General features: G+C 40.8%; 1 protein-coding gene across 2 annotated transcripts in view; it reads right to left on the minus strand.

Moving 5' to 3' along the window:
• Positions 1-23,595, minus strand: part of QRICH1 (glutamine rich 1) — a 53,355-nt gene that overhangs the window by 18,737 nt on the left and 11,023 nt on the right. For both annotated transcript variants that reach the window (XM_059160874.1, XM_059160875.1), the window contains one exon: positions 22,612-22,941. In XM_059160874.1, the coding sequence (XP_059016857.1) occupies positions 22,612-22,920 (309 nt within the window). In that variant the 5' untranslated portion in view covers positions 22,921-22,941. The remainder of the gene's footprint in view (positions 1-22,611; positions 22,942-23,595) is intronic.

Genomic DNA, 23,595 nt, shown 5'->3' on the forward strand with positions numbered 1-23,595 from the left:
AGGCTCCCTAGGTAAGGTGAGGAGGAGGGGCTGCCATACCCAAAGCTTCTGAGGAGGTCACAATACCCAAAACCAAATGCAAAACTCTCCAGCATCACACAGCATTCAGAACAACAATTATCTACCAAAGAAAGCAAGGCCATCAAGTGTATCTATGAAGAAAATATCAGATCTTGTTTTAAACTGTGACCCACTTTGTTTTTGCATGTTGGTATAGTAGTACCAGTAGGTAATTTATAAAAATACAGTTGGGTGTATGTTCAAAGAATAGTTTATCTATGGACTGAGTGATAAAAAGTATGGGGACCAATGTTCTAAAAGATCAGTAAGATAAGTACATTCCACAGGTGTGCAATTCTCAACCAAGGATCAAAACTACTCCCACTACAGCCTAGTGAAAAACACAGTAGAGACAAAACTTGTGAAATCCCTTTTGGAGGGTCCTCCCTACATTGCTACTGAAATGCAGCATTAAAGAGTGCTTAACTGGGACGCCTGGGTGGCTCAGTTGGTTAAGCAGCTGCCTTCGGCTCAGGTCATGATCCCAGCGTCCTGGGATCGAGTCCCACATCGGGCTCCTTGCTCAGCAGGGAGCCTGCTTCTCCCTCTGCCTCTGCTGCCATTCCGTCTGCCTGTGCTGGCTCTCTCCCTCTCTCTCTCTGACAAATAAATAAAATCTTAAAAAAAAAAAAAAAAAAAAGAGTGCTTAACTAAGATACTTTTGTTTTAAAAAAGAAGCCAATAAAACCACCCCCCACAAGATTCCTGGTAATTTAACCTAAGGAAGGTTACTATAGCCTGAACCACACATTTCTGATGATAACGCAGCTCATTTCTTGTTGCTGTTACCTCAGCATACAGAGCACCATGAAAGGATGCCATGTATAGTCTGTAAATTGAAAAAAATATAATTTTTCCTCCAGACACACATCTAACACTAGTCTAGGAAGGTAAAAAGGCAGATGAGAGATTATATCTTTATATAAGATATAAGATTATATCTTTTCTCTTTTTTTAAAAAAAAGATTTTATTTATTTGACAGAGACACAGGGAGACACAGGGAGAGAGGGAACATGAGTAGAGAGAGTGCGAGAGGAGAAGCAGGCTTCCCGCCGAGCAGGGAGCTGATGCAGGGCTCAAACCCAGGACGCTGGGATCACGACCGGAGCCGAAGACACACACTTAACAACTGAGCCCCCAGATGCCCCCTGACTCTTGATTTCAGCTTGGGTCATGATCTTGGGGTCATGTGATCAAGTCCCCTTGTCGGGCTCCACCCTCGGAGGGGAGCCTGCTTAGAATTCTCTCCTTCTGTCCCAACCCCTGCTCATGTGTGCATCTCTCTAAAAGAAATCAACTGCCCCACCGCTGCAGTTAGTGAAGCGTCTAACTCTTGGTTTCAGCTCAGGTTATGATCTCAAGAGTCACGAGACTGAGTCCTGCATTGGCTCTGTGCTCAGCAGGGAGTCAACTTGATATTCTGTCTCCTTCAGCCCCTCTCACTTATGCTTTCTCCAAAATAAATGTGTTAAAACAAACAAACAAACAAACCACTGAACTGTATACTTTAAATGGGTGAATTATACAAGAATTAGATCTCAATAAAGCCATCACCAATTAAAAAGATAAAAAAGGAATTTATGTAAAGAGAATAGGCCTGAAGTTAGACTTGAATAGCTGCTGTACTTTTCTAGCTTGGAGTCCCCAAGTTTCAATTTCCTCAGGTATAATAAAAAGGGGGAGGAACACCTGGGTGGCTCAGTCAGTTAAGTGTCTGCCTTTGGCTCAGGTCATGATCCTCAGGTACTGGGACTGAGCCCCTGGAGCCCCTCATCAGGCTTCCTGCTCAGTGGGGAGCCTGCTTCTCCCTCTGCTTGCTGCTCCCCTGCTCGTGCTGTCAAATTAAAAAAAGAAAACAAACAAAAACCTTAAAAAAATAAAAATAAAAAGGGGGAGAACACCTAACTCCCTACAAAGTTGTTATGAGCATAAATTAAGTAGGTACTCAATACCTAGGTTTCCTTCATTATAAGCAATATTTCTTTATACCAGTGAATCTCAGAATACAGTTTCCAGGCCAACAGCAACACCCAGGCCAACATCACCCAGGGACTTGTTAGAAACACTAGTTCTCAGGCCCCATCTCAGAACTACTGAATCAGAAACTCTGGGGAACAGGTCAACAATCTATCTTAACAAGTCTTCCAGGTGACTAATGCATGCTCAAGTTTAGAACCAGTGCTTTACATAAGGTCGTAAAGGAAACTTATGAAACCAGTTACTACAGAACAGTTGTTTTCAAGCTTTTTGGTCTCAAAAAATTATTGAGGATTCCCAATAGCCTCTTTTTTTCTTTTTAACATGGGTATAGTTACTGATATTTACCACACTAGAAATTAAAACCTGGGTATCACACAAACCAGTCACATTAACATAAATAACAACTGAAAGGCCTGTCTAGTTTTACTGTGCTTCACTTTACTGTGCTCACCACATGATGTTTTTTGTTTTTGTTCTTTAGATGAAGATGTGTGGTAACCCACACTGATCAAGTCTACTGGCACTGTTTTTTCCAACAGCATTTGTTCACTTCGTGTCTCTGTGTCACATTTAGGGAATTCTCACATTTCAAATTTTATCATTATATTTTTTAATAGTGACTGGACAACAAGATCTGTGATGTTACTAAGTTACTTGTTGTAACTGTTTTGGGCCCAACAAATCTCACCTATGGAAGATGGCAAACTTAAATCGATAAATGTGTTTGTTCTAACAGCTCTACCAACTGGCCAATTGCCCCTCCTTAGGCCTCCCCATTCACTGAGACAAAAATAATACTGAAATTAGGCCAATTAATAACAACCATTTCTAAATGAAAGCAAGAGTCATTTTCAAAAGCTAGAAATGATTAAATTTAGTGAGGAAGGCATGCTAAATGCCAAGGTAGCCCAAAAGCTAGGCCTCTTATGCCAAACAGTCAAGTTGTGAATGCAAAGGAAAACTTCTTTTTTTTAAAGATTTTATTTATTTAGGGGCACCTGGGTGGCTCAGTTGGTTAAGCAGCTGCCTTCGGCTCAGGTCATGATCCCAGCGTCCTGGGATCGAGTCCCACATCGGGCTCCTTGCTTGGCAGGGAGCCTGCTTCTCCCTCTGTCTCTGCCTGCCATTCTGTCTGCCTATGCTCGCTCGCTCTCCCTCTCTCTCTCTGACAAATAAATAAAATCTTTTAAAAAAAAATTATTTATTTATTTATTTGACAGAGACCCAGAGAGAGGGAACGCAAGCAGGGTGAGTGGGAGGGAGAAGCAGGCTTCCCATTGAGCAAGAAACCCAACGCTGGACTTGATCCCAGGATCCTGAGATCATGACCTGAGCCGAAGGCAGCCACTTAATAACTGAGCCACCCAGGTGCCCCACAAAGGAAAACTTCTTGAAGGAAATTCAAAGTGTTACTTCAGTGAACACATGAATGATAACACTAAACAGCTTTATTGCTGATAAGGAGAAAGTTTAAGTGGTTTGGATAGAAGATCAAGCCAGCCACAACATTTCCCTAAGCCAAAGCCTAATTCAGAGCAAGACCTCAACTTTCTTCAATTCTACAAAGGTTGAAGAGAGGTGAGGAACATGCAGAAGAAAAGTTTGAGGCTAGCAGATGCTGGTTCATGTGGTTTGAGAAGCAATCTCCATAACATAAAAGGGTAAGGTAAAGCAGCAAGTGCTGACGTAGAAGCTACCGCCAAGTTATCTAGAAGACCTAAGATAATTAACAAAGGTGGCTACACCAAACAGATTTTTAGTGTAGATAAAACAAGATTATATTTGAAGAAGTTGCCATCTAGGACTTTCATAGCTAGAAAGGAGAAAGCAATGCCTGGCTTCAAAGCCTAAAAGAAACGCTGACATAATATCAGGGACTCAATGCAGCTGGTGACTTCTTGGTGAAGCTCATGTTCATCATTTATTATTCCAAGGATCCCAGGGCCCTTAGAATTTATGCTAAATCTACTCGGCTTATACTCTATAAACAGAGCAACAAAGGCTGGATGACAGCACATGTGTTTAACATGGTTTACTGAATATTTTGAGACCACTGTTGAGAGCTACTACTCAGAAAAAAGATTCTACTGCTCACTGACAATGCATGTGATTACCCAACGGCTCTAATGGACATGAACAACGAGATTATTGTTCTTTTCATGTCTGTGAATACAACATCCATTCTGCAGCCCAAAGATGAGAGTATTTTTTCACTTTCAAGTCTTATAATTAAAAAAATGTATTTTCTAAGATATATATGCTTGGATATAGAGAGTGATTCCTCTGAACATCTGGGCAAAGTAAACTGAAAACTCTGGAAAGGATTCACCATTCTAGATGCCATCAAGAATATTCATGATTCGGGCACCTGGGTGGCTCACTTGGTTAAGCGACCGCCTTCAGCTCAGGTCATGATCCTGGAGTCCGGGGATCGAGTACCACGTCTGGCTCCCTGTACCACGTCTGGCTCCCTGCTCAGCGGGGAGTTGCTTCTCCCGCTGACCTCTCTCCTCTCATTCTCTCTCTCTCTCCCTCTCCAATAAATAAATAAAATCTTTAAAAAAAAAAAAAAAGAATATTCATGATTCATGGGAAGAGATTAAAATATCAACATTATCAGAAGTTTAAAAGAAATGGATTCTGATCTTCACAGATGACTTTAAAGGGTTCAACACTTCAGTGGAGACAGTAACTGCAGGTGGAAAGAGCAAGAGAACTACAACACGGAGCCTAAAGATGTGACTGAATTGGTGCATTCTCACGATAAAACTTTAATGGATGAAGAGTTGCTTCTTATAGATGAACAAAGAAAGTGGTTTCTAGAGATGGAATCTACACCTGGTGACAATGCTGTTAAGATTGCTGAAATGACGGGGGGCACCTGGGTGACTCAGCAACAGGTCCCGATCTCAGGGTCCTGGGATTAAGCTCAGCAGGCAGCCTGCTTCCCCCTCTCTGCCTGCCTCTCTGCCTACTTGTGATCTCTGTCAAATAAATAAATAAAATCTTAAAAAAAAAAAAAAAAAAAAAGACTGCTGAAATGAGGGTGTCTAGGTGGTTCAATTGGTTAAGCATCTGCTTTCAGCTCAGGTCATGATCCCAGGGTCCGGGGATCAAGTACTGCATCAGGCTCCTTGCTCAGTGGGGAGCCTGCTTCTCTCTCTGCCTGCCAGTCCTTCTGCTTGTACTCTCTCTCTCTGACAAAGAAGTAAAATCTTAAAAGCTGCCACATTCACCCCAACCTTCAGCAACCACCAATCAGCAGTCATCAACATCGAGGAAAGACCCTCCACCAGCAAAAAGATTACAACTCACTCAAAGCTCAGATGATGGTTAGCATATTTTTTAGCAATAAAGTATTTTTAAATTAAGGCATGGACATTCTTTAAGACATAATGCTATTGCACACTTAACAGACCACAGTATAGCATGAATAACTTCTATACACACCGGGAAACCAAAAAATTCATTTGACTCGCTTTATTGCAACATTCACTCTACTGCCGTAGTCTAGCACTGAATCTGCAATATCGTGGAGGTATGCCTGCATTTGCCAAAACAAAAAATTTATAAGAGTTGCCTTTTTTACGTTTTTGCAAAACTCTTTAAGAGCTGACTTAATCGAAGACAGCTGGATTCTCGTATCTGCTTCTGCATTCAGTCTGCTGTGCACATATCATACGTGACCTCTAAAAATCACCACTGGTACATTCATGAGAAATTGGCAGTGAAAAAGGCAAATAACATCTCAGTATTATAGTAAAAACAGCTTTGACCTTAAGCAACCCTGCAAGGGTACTGGTGAGGACTGGTCCTGGACCACCCTTTAAGAACCACTGCTATAGGGGCACCTGTGTGGCTCAGATCATAATCTCAGGGTAGTGAGATTGAGCCCTGGTCAGGCCCTGCACTCATTGGGAAGTCTGCTTGAGATCTTAAGCGTTTCCTTCTGTCCCTCCCTCTGCATGCTCACTCTTTTTCAAATAAATAAAGAAATATTTAAATAAATCTTAAGGGAAAAAAAGAACCACTGCTAGAGTTAAATACATAGACATTTTATAATTATTATTACTTGCTTAAAAACAAAATTTTAAAAATCTGGCTATTGGGGTGTCTGGGTGGCTCAGTCAGTTATGTCTCCAACTCTTGGTTTAGGCTCAGGTCATGATCTCTTTGTCAGAGAGATTGAGCACACACACGGAGCTCTGCGTTCAGCAGGGAGCTTACCTGAAGTTGCTCCCTCTGTCCCTCCCCCTACCGACACTCTCTCTCTCAAATAAATCTTATAAGTAAACTAAAAAACTGGCTATTATCACTAAATCCTAGCCTATATGCTTCATAAGTTTATTGTATCTTTTTTTCTTAAAGACTTATCTATTTTATTTTTTTTTTTAAGATTTTATTTATTTATTTGACAGATCACAAGTAGGCAGAGAGGCAGGCAGAAAGAGAGGAAGGGGAAGCAGGCTCCCTGCTGAGCAGAGAGCCCGCTGCGGGGCTCGATCCCAGAACCCTGGGATCATGACCTGAGCTGAAGGCAGAGGCTTTATTTAACCCACTGAGCCACCCAGGCGCCCCAAGATTTATCTATTTTAGAGAGTCAGAGAGTGAGTGAGCAAGCACCTGGTGGTGGGGGCGAGGAGAGAGAAAACCTCAAGCCGACTCCGGGCTGATTGAGGAGCACACAAGCGGCTTAATTCCCTGACAGTGAGATCATGACCTGAGCCAAAACCAACAGCTGGACACTTATTGCTCCTGCTGTATCTCTTTTAATTGATTTTTCTTAGAAACCATTTATCAACATTCAATCTTCCAACAGAAATGGAAACAGTTATCACAATAACTGTTTAATATGTAATATGGAATCAGAACTGCAGGGGCAGTGGGGGACAGGAATACTCCTCACTCCAGAATAAAGTACAAATAATCTGATGTCATTTTATTATTATTATTTTTTTAAAAGATTTATTTGACAAAGAGAGCACAAGCAGGGGGAGCCTGATGTGGGCCTCAATCCCAAACCCCGGGAATCATGACCTGAGCCGAAGGCAGTTGCTTAACCAACTGAGCCACCCAGGTGCCCAATCTGATGCCATTTTAGATCCAAAGTAGTTAGAATTTAAAATTAGAGGAGTAAGAGTTAAAGCACTTTGTGACATTTCTTTACCAATGTCAACATACTGAATAAAAAATCAAATATTATATGTTCATCATCTTTATTCATAACTATCATAGGTCAGTAAGGATTGTTATATATTATCTCCCAATTTTAAAATTTATATAAAAACGTTAACTTTTTATCTGGCTAATCACAACTACATGGTCATAGTAAGAATTTGGAAACTCAGCAAATAAACACAAAAAATTAAATTTTACTCAGAAAAGCAGCAAAAATGAAGTGAACTGAAAGAACTGTACAACTTCAAGTATTTCTTTGTAGTAAGAGTTGCTCAAAGAGTTCTCTTAAATAAAGGGGGGGGGCACCTGGGTGGCTCAGTCGTTAAGTAGCTGCCTTTGGCACAGGTCATAATCTCAGTGCCCTGGGATCAAGACCTGCATCAGGCTCCCTCTTTGGCAGGAAGCCTGCTTCTCCCTCTCCCACTTGCCCTGCTGTGTTCCCTCTCTTGCTGTGTCTCTCTCTCAAATAAATCAATAAAACCTTTTAAAAAAATTGTACTGATTTATCTAACAGAGAGAGAAAGATCAGAGGCAGGCAGAGAGAGAGGAGGAAGTAGGCTCCCTGCTGAGCAGAGAGCCCGATGCGGAGCTCGATCCCAGGACCCTGAGATCATGACCAGAGGCTTAACCCACCGAGCCACCCAGGCGCTCCTAAATCAATAAAATCTTTTAAAAAAAGAGGAAAAGACAAAAATCTAAGGTAGACATTCAGAAGTTAGTACTGTGATTGATCAACTCTATGCTTTTAACAGGTTTAGCTATAATTTTCAAGGTTATAATACTCCGGTCAAGTGTCTCAAAAGAAAAAACAAACAAACTGACAGACTGATTAACTAAGCAAAAAATATACACAGATTATTAAAAAGCATTTTGAAACTTAAGCCTAGATTTAAGATGATTCTCAATAGGTACAAAAAGGAAAAAGATCATCTCTAAGCTTTCGGATCCTAGAAAAGTTGTATTATCAAATGGGAGAGGGGGACATTTTGAGGGGAATGATTTTTTTTCCTTCAAAAACCACTATTTTCCACCTTCTATCAATCCCTCATAAATCACAGTTTTAGTTTTCTTCACACAATTAAATCATTAACCTTCTCATTTAGCTCCCCTCAGCTTTTCCAGGCTTAATTGCCCCCCCCCCCCCCCGTTATTCAGAAGAGAAGTATAACTGTATTTCTGGGCTCTTGACCACATAAGATGTACGGCACTACTTTCTTCTTGAGCATTCTGACTTTATATTTCAACCTGGGAAGACTGCTTTCTGGGTCTTCTGTACAGCTATGACACTGCAATTAGAGCTCAATTCTGAGCTGGTTTTGTTTTCTTTATTCTCATGACTTTTTTTTTCTCAGATTCCTTACTCCACTGAGTATATTACCAATTAAGTTTTTCAGAAGGTATGTCTGAATGTGATCCATGGAGCAGCATATTCAGCATCAACCTGGAAATTTATGAGAAATGAAAATTTTCGAGGCACCTGGGTGGCTCAGTTGGTTAAGCATCTGCCTTCCACTCAGATCATGATCTCGGAGTCCGGGGATCAAGCCCATCACTGGACTCTAAGCTCAGCAGGGAGTATGCTTCTTCCTCTGTCCCTCCCCCTGCTTTCTCTCTCATGCACTCTTTTAAATAAATAATATCTTTTTTTTTTTAAAGACTTTATTTGTTTACTTAACAGAGAGAGAGAGCAGCAGAGGGAAAGCAGGAAGCAGATTCCCTGCTGAGCAGGGAGCCCTATGCAGGACTCAATCCCAGGACCCCAGGATCATGACCTGAGCCAAAGGCAAATACTTAGTAAACTGAGCCACCCAGGTGCCCCAATAAATAAAATCTTAAAAAAAAATAAAAATAAAAATTCTCTGGAAATTAAAACATGTCAATGAAACATCTATACTCCATGTTCACAGCATTATTTATAATAAGACAGGAAAATGGTTGAGTGTCTGCCAAAGGATGAAGAAATTCTGACCTTTGTGAAACAGATGTACATTGATGGCTTTATGCTAGTAAGTCAGAGAAAAGCAAATACTACATGATTTCACATATATGGAATCTAAAAAAAAAGAAACTCATAGATAAAGACATCAATTTATGACTACTAAAAGTGGGCACAGGGAGGAGGAAGAACAGGATGAATGTGGTCAAAAGGTATTAACTCAGAGCTGTAAGATACAGAAGTGCTAGGGAGATAATGTACAACAGAATGACTGTAGCTAATATGGCTGCATGGTATAGAGAAAAGTTGTTAGGAGAGTGAACCCTAAGAGCTTGCATCACGAAGGGAAAAACTTCCTTTTTCTTAACCTTTTTTAATCTATATGAGGTGACAGAAGTTAACCAAACTTTTATTGTGGTAATCATTTCATGATATATAAGTCAAATCATTAAGGTGTATACCTTAAACTTATACATGCTATATGATCTCAATAAAATTGGGGAAAAATGCGAACATTTAGAAGTGACCCCAGTCCTACCTACACTAAATCAGAATTCAGGGCATGGGGTGAGGGAAGCAGCCATTCTCTCCTTTTTTAAGATTTATTTGACAGGGCACCTGGGTGGCTCAGTGGGTTAAGCTGCTGCCTTCAGCTCAGGTCATGATCTCAGAGTTCTGGGATCGAGTCCCGCATCGGGCTCTCTGCTCGGCAGGGAGCCTGCTTCCCTCTTTCTCTGCCTGCCTCTCTGCCTACTTGTGATCTCTGTCTGTCAAATAAACAAATAAAATCTTTAAAAAAAAAAAAAAGATTTATTTGACAGAGAGCGCGGGCCTTCGGGAGAGTGCACGTAAGAGCAGTAGTTGGGGGAGGGGCAGAGACGCTCAAGCAGACTCCCCACTGAGCATGGAGCCAGGATGAGCCACCCAGGTGCCCTAGCCATTTTTCATTTTAAGAAACTCTCCAGATGAGGGGCATCAGGATGGCTAGGATGGTTAAGGAGATGACTCCTGGTTTCTGCTCAGGTCTTGATATCGGCGGGGGGAGTGGCAGAGATGACCCGTGTTGGGCTCTGTGCTCTCGGAGTGTGCTTCAGGACTCTCTCTCTCCTTCTGCCCTCCACGAGCCTCTCTCTTTCTAAAATAAGTATCTTAAAACCTCTCCACGTGATTCTACTCACCTGGATAACCACTAGTCTAGAAGTCTTATTGGCCCTGACTTGTCAACATTCTTAATTAGTTTGCAGATGGAAAATCTTTTCCTTTTTCCTCAGTGTCATTCATAACCTAAGTAATTCAAAGCTCAACACATAAGGACTAAGTATTCCAACTAAGGAACAATGAGAAACCATGAAGTAACACATGTACTACCAATATTAGGAATCTTTTCTTCCAATCACTGAAACTCAAAACCAAAAAAACGTATCTAGTACCACTTCTTGGATTTTTTTTCCTTCTTCTTCTGGGTAAAGTGTAAAATAAAATCAGTATTTCATTTAAAGGAGAAAAGGGGCACCTGGGGGCACAGTCAAGTCAGTTAAGTGGCTGACTCTTATTGTCAGGCCAGGTCATGATCTCAGGGTCATGAGATCAAGCCCCACGTGATGTTCTGCTCAGTGCAGAGTCGGCTTGAGACTCTCACTCCCTCAGCACCCCCCCAGAATGAATAAACAAATCTTTAAATAAATAAATAAGAAAATAAACTGAACGTGTAGGGTCAATTTCCACATTCTGCCTCATAAACAACTTTTAAAATTACTTTATTTCCACAGGATAGAGTAAACAATTCTTCCCTCACATTCCTCTGAAGCTGTGCTGGTCCAATATCCTCTACCTGTAGTTGGCCATCACCTGTAATGTTCAAACTATAGCGTGCTACAAGTTCAAAACATAACCAGATTTCAAGGATTTGTACCAAAAAAGGGGAAAATGGTTTTTAATATTATACTGATTACATGTTGAAGTATTAGATTAGATTAAATGTGATTAAAAAATCAATTTCACCTTTCTTTTGTCCCCTTTAAAAAACAGTACTAGGAAACTCATGTAGGTCACATTCCATTTCATGTTCTAAGTCTCACTGAGGAGGGATGGTTGAGGACAGTGCTCAACATGGTAGAAGAACACCCCACTAGGTAAGGAATCACACACGCAGGAACCTACCTGCACCTTTTAACAACTAGTCTAGCAAAAATTTAGGGGCCCTGGTAGAATTCCTATTCAACTAACACTCTTCTGAAAATGGTAAAGTCTCTACTCACGTATTAAACATTTACCAAACTCTTATACGAATGAACTTAGAAATACGGTAAGGGAAGAGATTTAAATTTGAGTAAAAGGCTGGACATGAAGAGCCAGGAAAAGGAGCAATACGTGGTTCACTGATCCAAGTGATGATCAGGATCCCAATCAGCCCACAATGTGCCAGTGAGGGAGTAGCTGACTGCAGTCCCATTTTTGGCTGCACACCCATGTTTGCAGAATACATCATAAAACGAGCGCTGCCTCTCTAAGGCAGAAGCCAGACTCATTCTCCGAACCTCTCCTGCAGCTAGTGTGGGCATGTGACCAAAGCTTCCCAAATTAGACACACTGCATGAAATTTGGACTCAGAAGGGAGCAACATGAGGCAGCAAGAACCACAACCTCCATTTTCTGGTGAGAGTGGAGGAATATGGCAGAAATGGAGCAGGATGGCATAGATCCCAATGAGACTGTAGTAGAGCAAGGACCTGTGCCCATGGGTGTGGCAGAAAGTCTCTGCCAGAGCAGGCCAGCAATGTGACCTGAGTCCTGTGCCTGGCTGCAATCTCCAAGACCCATTCTCCAGCCCTCCCACAAATTCCTTGAGCTAACTACTATCCTTTAGTCATTTTCTTTCTGAATAAAAAAGGGGATGAGGGGGAATGTCTAATATTTATAACTAAAAATCAATACCCAGATGGATACAGAAAATATCACACCAAGCTAAAAACCTTAAAATAGCATTTACTCTGGGAGAGGAGGATGTTCAGGGGAGTTACTAGAGATCTGAATTGCATCTGTTAAGTTTATGTATTGAAGAAAAAAAAGAATGGGGCGCCTGAGTAGCTCAGTTGGTTAAGCATCTGACTCTTGATCTCAGTTCAGGTCTTGATTTCACAATCTTGAGTTCAAGCCCCATACTGGGCTCCATGCTGGGTGTGGAGCCTACCTACTTAAAAAAAAAAAGAAAAAAAGGAAAAGAAAAAAAAAAGGATAAAAATGGCACTACCAACAGTGTGGGAATAAATGTTTGGGTACTTTTAAAATATTTGAAAAGTGACTGAGGCCCAAGGTAGGAATGCACTAATGAGAAGAGGAAGAAGAAAACAACAGCAGCTATTATTTATTTATTAAAGGATTACTATGTGCCAGGGAATGTGTTTAGGACTTGATATTTTATATAACCCTCAAAGTAACTACAACATAAATTCTTTTATTTTTATGATGTAGATAAGGAAATGGACTCTGTGGTTAAATCACTTGCTTAAGATGACGTATCTAAAGTTGCAGAGACAGACCAGAATCCTGTTTGTCTCAGAGCCAAGTCTGGCTTTTGATTAACTCTTTGTCATTCTCGGTAATTCCACACTATGATGAGGGGTTACGAACCATCCAGCACGAAGGGGACGTACAACAGCAAGAAGAAAAAGAGAAAGAGGGACAAGAGTTGAAATAACAAATGAAGAGTTGCAAAAGGAGCAAGTGATGAGAGGTCCCCTTCCCCAAAGTACCCTTCACTTAGTGCAGCCAGACTGACCAACCAGCCCTGTGTGAAGCCTCAGTTCCTGCCCTGTAAAAGGGCAGAAGAACAAGCAATTTCATGGATGCGAAATGAAACCCAAACCCTGGGATTCACCATCAGAAGGCCTTCTTTCGGGGTGCCTCGGTGGCTCAGTGGGTTAAGCCTCTGCCTTTAGCTCGGGTCATGATCTCAGGGTCCTGGGATCCAGCCCCGTGTCGGGCTCTCTGCTTGGCAGGGAGCCCGCGTCTCTCTCTCTCTCTGCCTCCCTCTCTGCCTACTTGTGATCTCTCTCTCTCTGTGTCAAATAAATAAAATATTAAAAAAAAAAAAAAAAGAAAGAAAAAAGAAAAAAGAAGGCCTTCTTTCTAACACATGCATCTAACTCCATGTGGATGCTTTAGGAAGCACCCAACTCAAGAGGGTTCTTGAAAGAGAAGTTCCAAATGAATCCCCTTTATCCAGCTCAGACTAACAGACCAGGAACAGAAAACCTGGACCTTTCCTAGTACTATACACACTATCAAGGCATTTATATGACAGCTTTTGTTTTTGTCCTTAGAAGTTGCCTCCTTATCTTACCTAGATGAATGATACTGTGGTATAATAAAAAAATATGTATTTTATTCTCCCTGGCTCCTGGCCAGAGCTCCTAAAATCTTTATAATTTTGTAAGTAATAATAAAAATGCTAGATCCATCTTGTGTTCTATTGAGGCAACTCTTGGTGGGCTCCTCGACGGAGGCTGGTCACCAGAAAGACCAAGCCATGATTAGAAGCTTGATACTTTCAGCCCCACACTCCATTCTCTGGAGAAGAAAGATAGAAATTGAGATACTAATGGATTGTACCTATGGGATATAGCCTCCATAAAAATCCCAGAAGTATGGGGTTCAGGGAACTGATTTGTTGGTGAACATGCCAGGAATGTGGTGTACCCCAATTCCATATGGACAGAAGCTCCTATATATCTTTATCTGGCTATTCATTTTTATCTTCTATCATATCATTTATTACATAATATACCAGCAAACGTGTTTCCCTGAGTTCTGTGAGTTGTTCCAACAAATTATGAAACCTAAGGAGGGGTAGTAAGAACCCCAACTGATAGCTAGTCAATCAGAAGTACAGATGATATCCTAGGACCTTAACCTGTGGGACCTGACACTAACTCCAAGTAGACAGTATCAACTGAATTGTAGGACAGCTAGCTGATGTCAGAGAATTGGTCAATGTGGGAAAAAACCCCACACATTTGGTGGCCTGAAGTGTGACTGTGTTAGTAGTAGAGAGTAAAGGAACACAGTGAAGCTTATTCAGATGGCTACTTCTGTGATTAACCTTTAACATGTACCTTTGTCTCCCACCAATTCACTAAAACTGTTCTAAGGATGTAATTACTCTGTCAAAACTAACAAAGTCTGTGCTGCTTCTAGGCTGGACGGATGCGGAAGTCTGACAGAGGAAACTCTCTAAGGTGGTTAACACATGGTTTTTAAAAAGCAATCTAATTTTGCCATAATTTTTTAAAAAAGCAATTTAGAAAACAGCCTAGGTTCTCAAGACAATAAATTGTTCTGAAAATTTAAGTAACAGTAATACAGACATAATTTTTAATTCTTATTAAAAAAGAGTTAGATTGAGGGGTGCTTGGGTGGCTCAGCTGGTTAAGCAACTGCCTTCAGCTCAGGTCACGGTCCTGGAGTGCCCGGATTGACTCTGGCATCAGGATTCCTGCTCAGCAAGGAGTCTGCTTCTCCCTCTACCCACAACCCCCCCCCCTTCTTATTCTCTTTCAAATATAAAATCTTAAGAAAAAAAGGGGGGGGGTTAGGTTGAGACACTGAGACACAATACAGCTGACCCTTTAACAACTTGTGTTGAACTGCATGGGTCCACTTATATGCAGGTTTTTTGTGATAGATGCAGCAGAGTACTGAATATGTATTTTCTTGGGGTACCTAGGTAGCTCAGTTGGTTAAATGTCATGATCTCATGGGTCATGATCTCATGGGTCAGGACATTGAGCCCTGCCCTACATCAGGCTCTGTGGACTCTGCTTGAGATTCTCGGCCTCTGCCCCCCACACCCTCACATGCGCATGCATACTCTCTCTCAAATAAAATCTTTGAAAAAGGAAAATGTATTTTTTCTTCCTTATGATTTAACACTTTCTTTTGTCTAGATTATGAGAATACAGTATATAATACATGTAACATACAAAATATTTGTTAATTGACTGCTAATGTCTAGTCAACAGTAGGCTATTAAGTTTTTGGGGAGTCAAAAATTACACGAAGAGGGATGATGGTGGCTTAGTCGGTTAAGTGGCTGCCCTTGGCTCAGGTCATGATCCCAGGGTCCTGGAATCAAGTCCTGCATCCGGCTCCCTGCTGAACAGGGAGCCTGCTTTTCCCTTTGCCTGCAGCAAACCCTGCTTGTGCACTCTCTCTCTGACAAATAAATAAATAAAAATCTTTTTAAAAAATTACATGAAGATTTGCAGCTGTGCAGGGAGCCAACACCCCTAACCCCACATTGTTCAAGAGTCAACTGTACCATGGGGCAAAGAGTCTTTTAACCATGTGAATTGAGAAGGCAGGTCTGTTTAGAGGTACATGACAGTACCTACATATGTCACCCCTCTAGCCTCATCCAGTCATTCAATGCACTCTAGTTAGACCCACCTTTTTGCCCTTTTTAAAAAGTACACTCCATACCCAGTGTGGAGCCCAACATGGGGCTCCAACTCATGACCCTGAGTTCAAGACCTGAGCTGAAATCATTTAACTAACAGCTACCTAGGCACCCCCGTCTTTCTGCCATTTAAAAAAAAATAAGCAGGCTCTCACCGTAGGGCTTTCTGATGTGGAATGCTCTTTCCTCAGATAACCACCATGGTTCATCTGCCAACACTTTGGTCTTAACTCAATGTTAAGAGCACACTGAGCTTATCCTGATCCCCCCACCTGTTTTTGTTTCACTCCTCTGCATTCATCACTATATGGTAAGATTTTTCTTATGTAACCATCTCTCTCCTTCCAGGTATAATGTTATACTCCACAAATCAGGGAGCTTTCGGTCTAGCATCTAGAGCAAAGGGCTTTATCCATAGAGACATAAGATGTCTCAAAGAGAAGAAAAGATTAAGAATCATTGTCCTGGGACGTCTGGGTGGCTCAATCATTAAGCGTCTGCCTTTACCTCAGGTGAAGATCCCAGGGTTCTGGGATCAAGCCCTGCATCAGGCTCCCTGTTCAGTGGGAAGCCTGCTTCTCCCTCTCCCACTCCCTGCTTGGATTCCCTCTCTCGTGGCCTCTCTCTTTCTCAAATAAATAAAATCTTAAAACAAAAACATTGCCCTATACCTACAAGTTCAAAGCAAAATATTCCTAAACAGCACTTTTCTTTCATTGCAAAATTAGTTTGCTTTTTTAAAAAGATTTATTTATTTTTAGAGAAAGAGTACATGAAGTTAGCACATACTAAGCAGGGAGCCCAGTGCAGAGTTTGATCCCACAAACCAAAGACAACAACCTGAGTCGAAACCAAGAGTCAGATGCTCACCTGACTGAGTCATTCAGGCGCCCCTTGTGTTTACTTAAAAATTCAAGCCCATTCAATGTCATCAAAACCATCTATGAAAAACCCACAGCAAATATCATTCTCAATGGAGAAAAACTGAGAGCTTTTCCGCTAAGGTCAGGAACATTGCAGGGATGTCCCTTATCACCACTGCTATTCGACATAGTACTAGAAGTCCTAACCTCAGCCATCAGACAACAAAAAGAAATTAAGGCATCCAAATCGGCAAAGTCAAACTATCACTCTCTGCAGATGATATGAAACTTTATGTGGAAAACCCAAAAGACTCAACTCCAAATCTGCTAGAACTTGTACAGGAATTCAGTAAAGTGTCAGGATATAAAATCAATGCACAGAAATCAGTTGCATTTCTATACACCAACAACAAGACGGAAGAAAGAGAAATTAAGGAGTCGATCCCATTTACAATTGCACCCAAAACCATAAGATACCTAGGAATAAACCTAACCAAAGAGGAAAAGAATCTGTACTCAGAAAACTATAAAGTATACATGAAAGAAGAGTAAGACACAAAGAAATGAAAAAACATTCCATGCTCATGGATTGGAAGAACAAATATTGTGAAAATGTTTATGCTACCTAAAGCAATCTACACATTTAATGCAATCATATCAAAATACCATCAATTTTTTTCAAAGAAATGGAACAAATAATCCTAAAATTTATATGGAATCAGAAAAGACCTCGAATAGCTAGAGGAATGTTGAAAAAGAAAGCCAAAGTTGGTGGCATCACAATTCTAGACTTCAAGCTCTATTACAAAGCTGTCATCATCAAGACAGTATGGTACTGGCACAAAAACAGACACATAGATCAGTGGAACAGAACAGAGAACCCAGAAACAGACCCTCAATTCTATGGTCCACTAATCTCCAACAAAGCAGGAAAGAATGTCCAATGGAAAAAGGACAGTCTCTTCAACAAATATGTTGGGAAAATGGGACAGCCACATGCAGAAGAATGAAATTGGACCACTTTCTTACACCACACACGAAAATAGACCCAAAATGGATGAAGGACCTCAATGTGAGAAAGGAATCCATCAAAATCCTTGAGGAGAACACCGGCAGCAACCTCTTCCACCTCAGCTGCAGCAACTTCTTCCTAGAAACATCACCAAAGGTAAGGGAAGCAAGGGCAAAAATGAACTACTGGGACTTCATCAAGATCAAAAGCTTTTGCACAACAAAGGAAACAGTCAACAAAACCAAAAGACAACAGACAGAATGGGAGAAGATATTTGCAAACAACACATCAGATAAAAGGCTAGTATCCAAAATCTATGAAGAACTTATCAAACTCAACACCCAAAGAACAAGTAATCCAATCGAGAAATGGGCAGAGGACATGAACAGACATTTCTGCAAAGAAGACATCCAGATGGCCAACAGACACACGTGAAAGTGCTCTACATCACTCAGCATCGGGGAAATACAAAAAATACAAATCAAAACCACAATGAGATACCACCTCACACCAGTCAGAATGGCTAAAATTAACAAGTCAGGAAACGACAGATGATGGTGAGGATGCAGAGAAAGGGGAACCCTCCTACACTGTTGGTGGGAATGCAAGCTGGTGTGACCATTCTGAAAGGCATCATGGAGGTTCCTCAAAAACTTGAAAGTAGAGCTACCCTACGACCCAGCAATCACACTACTGGGTATTTACCCTAAAAATACAAATGCAGTGATCCGAAGGGGCACGTGTACCCTAATGTTTATTTATAGCAGCAATAACCACAATAGCCAAACTATGGAAAGAACCTAGATGTCCATCAACAGATGAATGGATAAAGAAGATGTGTTCAATATATACAATGGAATATTATGCAGCCATCAAAAGAAATGAAATTTTACCATTTGCAATGACATGGATGGAACTAGAGGGTATCGTGCTGAGCAAAGTAAGTCAATCAGAGAAAGACAATTATCATATGATCTCCCTGATATGTAGAATTTGAGAGGCAATGTGGGGGGTTTGCTGGGTAGGGAAGGAAAAAAATGAAATAAGATGGGATTGGGAGGGAGACAAACCATAAGAGACTCTTAATCTCACAAAACAAACTGAGGATTACTGGGGCTGGGGAGGTAAGGAGAGGGTGGTTGGGTTATGGACATTGGGGAGGAGGGTATGTGCTATGGTGAGTACTGTGAAGTGTGTAAACTAGCAATTCACAGACCTGTACCCCTGAGGCTAATAATACATTATATGTTAATAAAAAAATTTTAAAAAGATAAATTAAAATAAAATTCAAGCCCAGCATGGAGCCCAGTTAAAAATAAATAAACAAATAAAAATTGAGCTCTTCTCCTTAGCACCCCACTCCCAAGCCCAATTACTGTTTTGAACTTTACTACTACTGTTCAAGAACTACTACATTCTGCATGTTAAAAAAAGAGATACTAAACTGGTTTTGACCCTCAGCAATCTGCTAAACATCCTACCCTGTCAAAACATGTAGATCTACCTCGTTCTTCTGGCTACATAGGACAATATACTACAATTGTACCAGTGCCATTATTTGCCATTTCCCTTACTGAGCGACTTGTTTCTAGTGTTACTACTATAATGAGTGCAGCAGTGAATATCCCCATATACATATACACCTGTGAAAACAAATGCAAGGTCAAAGGTATGCACACTTAAGCATTTGACAAGTATTACCAAAACCACTTCCAAGAAGTTACACTAATTTTTTTTTTGCATTGTTTAAAAAAAGATTTATTCATTTGAGAGAAAGAGTAATGGAGAGAGCAAAAGCAGCAGAGGGAGAGGGAGAAGCAGCCTCTCCCCTGAGCAGGGAGCCAGACGCAGGGCTCAATTCCAGGACCCTAGTATCATGATCTACACCTAAGGCAGACGCTTAACTGACTGAGCCACCTATGTGCCCCAGAGTTACACTAATTTATCCTCTCCATACCCTTGCTGTCCTGGATAAAATCTTTATAAATGTTTTCCTATCTATTAAATGAAATATATTTCACTTTCAAAATTTATACTTCCATAATTACTAGTAGTATGAAATATCTTCTGATATGCATATGATCACATGTATTTCTTCTTTCACAAACTACTATATCCTTTGTTCATTTTTTTACTAGGTTATTTTTTCTACTTTCTCGGAGTTCTTCGTGTATCAGCAGCACTATGCAGAAGCACAGGCTCCAGTCAGAGCAGCTTGGGTGCAAACAGTATCTGCTAGTACAGGACCTACCTCCCCTATGCCTCATGTGCTATTTTTAATTTTAAAAAAATTATCCTTTTAAACTAAGTATAGATAGGCCAATAAAAGAGACCAAGAAACCAACATGTGTGTATAGTAACTCCAGGTTTTTTTCTTTTAAGTGGGCATAGAGCTGGGTGTTCAAGCTGAGCTTGAGTTCACAACCCCAAGATCAAGATCTGACCTGAAATCAAGAGTTGTACACTTAACCAACTCAGCCACCCAGGCACCCCTGCATAATAATTTTATAACTGCAAGGCATATATTTGACTCTGATATCACTCAGAAAAAATTTTTTTTTCAAAGTCTTATATAAAGTTGTATTTTCAGTCGTATTTTTATTAATACTGTCTAGCTTATGATTTTGGTAACTTTAGATTAACAGTATCAATTTTTGTAAGTAACAGTATCAATTTAATCTTTATTTAAATTAAATCTACAAAGCCAACTTTTAAATCTTTTTTTTTTTTTTTTAAAGATTTTATTTATTTATCAGAGGTAGAGAGGGGGAGAGAGAGAGCACAGGCAAACAGAATGGCAGGCAGAAGCAGAGGGAGAAGCAGGCTCCCTGCTGAGCAAGGAGCCCGATGTGGGACTCGATCCCAGGACGCTGGGATCATGACCTGAGCCGAAGGCAGCTGCTTAACCAACTGAGCCACCCAGGCGTCCCTACAAAGCCAACTTTTACAAAAATTTTAGAAAATTTTAGAAAAATTAAATCCCTCTGGCTTAAGCCAGTTATTAATGAAAATAGATTTGCCCTAAGAGTTTTTTTGCTTTGGGTGCCTGTGTGGCTCAGTCAGTTAAGGACTGCCTTCGGCTCAGGTCATGATCCTGGAGTCCTGGGACTGAGTCCCACATTGGGCTCCCTGCTTCACAGGGAGTCTGCTTCTCCTGCTGACCTCCCTCCTCTCTTGCTCTCCCTCCCTCATTCTCTCTCTCTCTCAAATAATAAATAAAAATCTTAAAAAAAAAAAAAAAGAGGCTTAATTTTTTTTTTAAGATTTTATTTATTTATTTGACAGACAGAGATCACAAGTAGGCAGAGATGCAGGCAGAGAGAGAGGAGGGTAAGCAGGCTCCCTGCTGAGCAGAAGACCGGATGCGGGGGCTCAATTCCAGGACCCTGAGATCATGATCTGAACTGAAGGCAGAGACTTAACCCACTGAGCCATCCAGGCACCCCTTTGTTTTTATTTTTAAGTGAGAGAGAGAGTGCGCTCAAGTGGTGGGAGCGTCAGAGGGACAGAAAGAAATCTTAAGCAAGCTCCATGCTCAGTGCTTGTATCTCATGGATTTATTATTATATTTACGTTCCTTCTTTTATTTACAGGGGTTTTAAGGAAAGATGATGATGTTAATAGGTGACCTCAATTCACCATCTTAAACAACATTTTAAACTCAAATCTCAAGGCATTTTTTTCCCTTTTATTTTTTCAAAGTGAGCTTTATACCCAGCATGGGCTTGAACTCAAGACCCCAAGATCAAGAGTCACACTGAATGCTCTACAGACTAGTCAGACGACCATATCCCAAACCATTTTAACCTTTTGAAAAATGAAGTCCACGGTTTAAGTAACAGCAGAATAATTTCTTGAACCAAAAAATCAGTCTACCTTTCCTATACACCTTACAAAGAATGGAAAAAATAGAGGTAGGTGCCTGGGTGGCTTAGTCGTTAAGGGTCTGTTTTCAGCTCAGGTCATGATCCCAGGGTTCTGGGATTGAACCCTACATCCCACTCCTTGCTCAGCAGGAGGTCAGCGGCTCCCTCTCCCTCTGCCTGCAGCTCCCCCTGCTTGTGCACACTCTCTCTGTTGAATAATAAATAAAATCTTAAAAAAAATTAAAAAAAAAAAAGAACAAAAATGAAAAAACAATACTGCATTCCTCCACGTGCCAGATGTTTTCTTGTTTATTATCTCATTCAGTATCACTAAATAGTATTATCCCTATTTAACAGATGAAAAATCTAGGGCTAAAAAGATTTAAATCATGTCAACAAATAGGAGGTCAAGCCAGACTTAAACCCAGGAATGCAACTCCAGAGCCCAGATCCTTCCAATATATCTGCCTGCATTCTTAAGGAGCAAAGAGGCCAGTCTTTCTATCTTATCAAACATACCTCTCTACAGTCCTTGCCCCTCCATCACGTTCTACCCTTTCCAATTCTCTTGGTGTAAAAAACATTGAGCCAAAATGAAATAGAATCACAACAGACAGGGGTAAGAAAGCAGCATTTGTAAATGGAGCATACTGTTAGTCTCAGATGAGGAAGCCCTAAAGAGGCACTTTGACCTTCTCAGCAAATGTATGAAGCTTCTTCTCTTTCTGTAAGCTTATTACAATTAGCATTATTTCCTGAGGATTACAAATAGTAAATGCAGACCTAGAAATCTACAAGGGACCTAAGTCAGGGAACAATAAAAATAAATGAAGATCACTGAAATATATTATATCCTTTTAAAACAACTTCCAAATGTCATGCTTTAAATAATGAGGTAAGATGAACCCCTCCTCTGCTCTTGATCTGTTCAGGGTGACACAGATAAAAGAGAGCCTTCTGTTACACACAGCTATATCACATCCAAACCCAGTCCCAGAAGACCACTAATTCCCATACTGTTCAATTCTCCAAAGCAAATGGCAAGTATCTGCAATCTTTTTAGTTTATGGTAGTTGCAAATACTTTTAGTCTATACTATGAAAGCCTCTGTGTTAAATAAAATGTGTTTTAAAAAACCAGAGTACTCCCCCTAGTAAAAATAACCTTGGACATTTGTGATGTGATGTTCCTACTAACCAAAACCCGGATGGCAAATAAAATCTATTAAACAGGATGCACCTCAACATCTCCCTTTTACCTGAACCTGCTGTGGTTGTTGAACCTGAATCTGCTGTTCTTGTTGGGTTTGTGGCTGAACACTGGTGGTGACTGGACAGGCAAGTTCAAGCAAAGACCCAGCCACTTCGGTGCTGTCTGTGTAAATGCAGTTCCCACCCTGTTGGTACACCATGGTAGTGGTAGCTGTCTGCTGGAACTCCTGAAGGGCTTCCGGCCCTTTAGAGGCTAATGAGTCCAGAAATTCCTTCATCCTGTGTTGCGGGACAGACCGCGCCTTCACTCGGATGTACTCTTCAAAGGAAATGGTGTTTTCCAGGGAATTATTCATATTGCAGAGTCCTTAGGGTTCCTAGAAATAAAATAAATGGTCAGAAGTCAAAATTATGCTATTGTTTTCATATTCTGAAATGCAGAGCAATCATGCTTGCATCAGAGTGGAATATTCAGGGTAGCTGTGTACACCTAGATTCCAAAATAGAGTTATTATACCACCTTATTCTTTTTTTAGTTAACAGTATCTAGAAATTGTTCCCATAAACATTTCTTAAATCAAACTATCACAGTGAAAACAAAAAACAAAGGCATGCGTCACAGTACTGGATGAAACAGGCTGAAAACACACTCTCCACCCAGTTCTAGGCCAATGCCATCTTCTCTGCAGAGCCAAGCACTGGACAACAAAAGTCACATGCAAAATTACTCTGTGACCATCACAGAGAGGACAACCAAGGAAGTTAGGAGCAGGGATTCCTACTGACATGTTCAATTTCTGCGACCAACGATGTCCTCGAGTGAAGAATACACATGCCATCTAGCTGTAGCAAGACCCTAGAGAAAGGGAGTATATACTTATATTTCATCTGCCACCAGAAACACCAAAAATCCGTTTGCCGTATATTGCTCACATTCTTTTACAGCACAGCTTACTGGTCAAAAGCACGGATTTTGGAGCCAGCCTGCCAGGGTCCAAATCCCAGCGTGATCTCTCCTTAGCTCTGAAACC

This window comes from Mustela lutreola, chromosome 2 (assembly GCF_030435805.1).
Source record: "Mustela lutreola isolate mMusLut2 chromosome 2, mMusLut2.pri, whole genome shotgun sequence".
Classification (NCBI taxonomy): Eukaryota; Metazoa; Chordata; class Mammalia; order Carnivora; family Mustelidae; genus Mustela; species Mustela lutreola.